Source organism: Octodon degus, unplaced genomic scaffold (assembly GCF_000260255.1).
Source record: "Octodon degus isolate 3935 unplaced genomic scaffold, OctDeg1.0 scaffold00123, whole genome shotgun sequence".
Classification (NCBI taxonomy): Eukaryota; Metazoa; Chordata; class Mammalia; order Rodentia; family Octodontidae; genus Octodon; species Octodon degus.
Genome location: NW_004524699.1, coordinates 1,908,918 through 1,912,036, shown reverse-complemented (window position 1 = coordinate 1,912,036; position 3,119 = coordinate 1,908,918). Strand labels below are relative to the sequence as shown.

At 63.0% G+C, this 3,119-nt stretch overlaps 1 protein-coding gene across 1 annotated transcript; it reads left to right on the top strand.

The window, feature by feature from the left end:
• The first annotated feature begins 451 nt into the window (after positions 1–451).
• Positions 452–3,119, top strand: LOC101569274 (odorant-binding protein 2b). The gene is made up of 7 exons (XM_023700245.1): positions 452–623; positions 673–920; positions 1,120–1,190; positions 1,628–1,738; positions 2,248–2,349; positions 2,685–2,711; positions 3,036–3,119. Exons 1-6 carry the CDS (start codon positions 480–482, stop codon positions 2,708–2,710), a joined length of 702 nt encoding a protein of 233 aa, XP_023556013.1. The 5' UTR covers positions 452–479; the 3' UTR covers position 2,711; positions 3,036–3,119.

Genomic DNA, 3,119 nt, shown 5'->3' with positions numbered 1-3,119 from the left:
AGAGGAAAACTGGGACAAGATGCCCTCGTGGGAAGGTTCTGAAGAGAGTGTGCTGCCCCAGGGTGGCCCTGGGGGTACAGCGGAGGAGCTGACAACCAGAAGCAGCCCCTGCCCTGGGATGTGCCAGGGTGGGCTTCCCAGGCAGGGGAGGGCAGAGCAGATGTGAGCTTCACTTGGGCACCGACACCGTAGCCTATGGGTGGGCCGGGTGGTGGGCAGGGCCCCGGGGTGGGTAGACACTGGCGGGCACTGCATCTTATCCCAGGTGGCATTAAGTTGTTATTCACCGGATCCCAACAATAACACCACCACACTCCGTGATGGACGTGGACTTGGCCATAAGGATGTGGGAGGGGCATGGTCAGTGCCAAGTGTGCACCAGCCCTGGCCACAGGGGACATAAAGGGCGCCTGGAGAGGAGCGGACCCAGCCTCGTGCAGCCTGCGGGAGACCTGCTCAGCCACGAACACAGCGCTGGGATGAAGACCCTGCTCCTGACGCTTGTGCTGCTCGGCCTGGTGGCTGCCCTGCAGGCCCAGGACCCCCTGTCCCTCCAGCCAGAGGAGCCAGATGTGAGGCTGGGTGGGGGCGGCAACTGGGACGGTTTGGGGGCACTGTGTAAGGCCGGATCCGACCCCGCACTACCGGCCCGGAGTGGTCAGAGATTGAGGGGTACAGCAGATGTGGCCCCTCCTGGGCCAGGCCTGGAGTGGGAACAGTCTAGCGGGCTCTCGGGCCGCGAGGGGTCTGATAGGGCTGCATGGTACCCACACTTATCTGCTTCAGCTCACAGGGACCTGGTACACGAAGGCCTTGGTGAGCAACATGACCCTGCCAGAGGGGAAGAAGCTCAAGGTCGTGTTCCCCCTGACGGTGACAGCCCGCGGAGGTGGGGACCTGGAGGCCAGGGTCACCTTCTTGTGAGTGTGGCCCAGTGAGGACCTTTGTTCTCTTGCCGTCCTCCTCTCCCCACCACAGCTTGGATGTTGGTGGCCAAAGAGCCCTGAGTCTGAGGGGACGCAACCCTCAGGCAGTGTCCTGTAGCTGCAGCGGGGTGGGGGGTTGAGGCCAGGCTCAGGCATGACTGAGAACTGCTGTCCCTGCACCTCCTGACTGCAGGATTAAGGGGCAGTGCCACGTGAAGGAGATTCCGATGCAGAAGACCGAGGAGCCCGGCAAATACAGTGCCTGTGAGTCCTGCCCACTGCGCCCAGGCCCTGCGTGTCCCCGTCCTGGGAGCGGCGGCCTCTGCTTGCCGCTGACACAGACACCGGGTGTCACAGCCCTGTCCAGACCTGGGAGTCACCAGGTTGCGCCTCCCTCTGTCTGGCCCTGGGGGAAACTGAGGGCTCGGGACCTGGAAAGCAGGAGGACAGCTCTGGGGGGCTGCGGCCGAGCTCCAGCCTTGCTGTCCCTGGCCTCCACAACTGGAATCCACAGCTGGGTTGGCTCCTTCTGGCAGAGGGAGGGCTCCCACCCAGTCCACCCAGAGAGGGGGACGCAGCAGGGCCGGGCCTTGGGCTAGCACGAGCCTGGGTGGCTCTGGGCACATCCTAAATGCTCTCTAATGTGGTCTCCGATGCCTTCTCGGAAGGAAGATGCTAAGGCGTTTTCTTACCATCTGTAGTTGGGGGCAAGAAGTTCATCTACGTGGAGGAGCTGCCCGTGCAGGACCACTACATCTTCTACTGCGAGAAGCGAGGCCCAGGGAAGACGTTCGGCATGGGGAAGCTCATGGGTGAGGGGCCCAGAGACCCTGGCCCCTGCCTGCAGACCTGGCCCCGGGGACTCAGACACCCCGGGTCACCTTCTGGGGTCTGGGCACAGCATGCTACGGGCAGGGTGCCAGCTCCAACTGGGTCACAGGGCTGGAAGGCTAGGGATGGGGCAGACATAGCCCTCAGGGACTGGCCACTTGGGAGGTGTGCTAGGGACACTTCAGCTCCCTGGGGCCTCAGACATCAGGACAGGCCATCTGGAAGGGAGTGGCCTTCAGAGGCCTTGGGGGACAGGGCCCCTCTAGAATCAGGGCCAGCCCAGAGCCTCCAGGACAGGGGGTCCTTCCACACTAACGTGTGACCCTGCAGGACTGCTCGGGAGCTGTCCTGTCCCCTGGTCACAGGGCTGCTCAGGCCTCGGGCACCTATCAGCCAGGCGGTGGTCACCACCTCCTCCCTCTCCATTTGCCCTCAGCACTTCCAGCTCCCTCAGGTCCCCCTCCCACTTCACCTGTCCTGTGTCCTGCAGGCAGGACCCCGGAGGAAAACCCCAAGGCCCTGGAAGAATTTAGGAAATTTGCACAGCGCAAGCAACTCTCACAGGAGAAAATCATCATCCCTGAGCAGAGGGGTGAGTGGACGCCCCTGACTGTGCCTTCTCCTGTGTCCCTTGTCTCCAGTCTTTTTTTTGGGGGGGGAACTGGGGATTGAACTCAGGCCCATGCACTTGCCAGGGAAGCGCTTATTCCACTGAGCCATCTCCCCGGCCCTCTTTTTCCCAGTCTTGCCCCATGTCCCTCAAATCCCTGTGTCCCCCCAGTCTTTGTGGCCCCCTTCCCCGGTGTCCCCTCACAGGAACGCCAGGCTCCCCCGGGTCTTGTTCACGAAGGGTCTGAGCTGGGCGTGTCTGGGTCTGGGCACCAGTCCAGGCCACGTTCTCAGCTCTGGTTTCCTTGGTTTCCACAGAAAGCTGCGTCCCCGACCATGACTAGGGTGAGTGACCCCTGTGAGGATACTGGGAAGTTCAGGGGCCTGGGTTCTGGGGTTTGAGGCCCAGATGCTGGGCCTCTCCTGGCAACAGCGCCACCTTACGAGTGCCTGGGTGTAGTCCCAGGACCCGCGAGAAGTGCTTCCCTGCCAATGTTGGCTCCCTCATCCCCACTCCCGGTCCCCACAGTCCAGTACCCCCACACCTACCCAGGATGCCCAGAGATGTGACTATGGGGAGCCCCAGCACCCGGAAGGAAGCACTCTGGCCAGGCAGCCAGGTCCATGCCTGCAGCCCAGGCCAGGCCTGACCTGGGCTCCTCTTCCCAGGAAGCAGCCACTGGATCTGAACTGCGCCCTGGAGCTCTCTCCCCAGCAGACCAGCCTTGTACCAGACGGGGTCTCCAGACCTGC

Excerpts from the sequence above, each read along its gene's own strand:
- LOC101569274 (XM_023700245.1), top strand. The coding sequence starts at position 480 with ATGAAGACCCTGCTCCTGACGCTTGTGCTGCTCGGCCTGGTGGCTGCC. Across the intron at positions 921-1,119 it reads GAGGCCAGGGTCACCTTCTT|GATTAAGGGGCAGTGCCACG; the intron begins GTGAGTGTGGCC and ends TCCTGACTGCAG. Across the intron at positions 2,350-2,684 it reads CATCATCCCTGAGCAGAGGG|AAAGCTGCGTCCCCGACCAT; the intron begins GTGAGTGGACGC and ends TGGTTTCCACAG.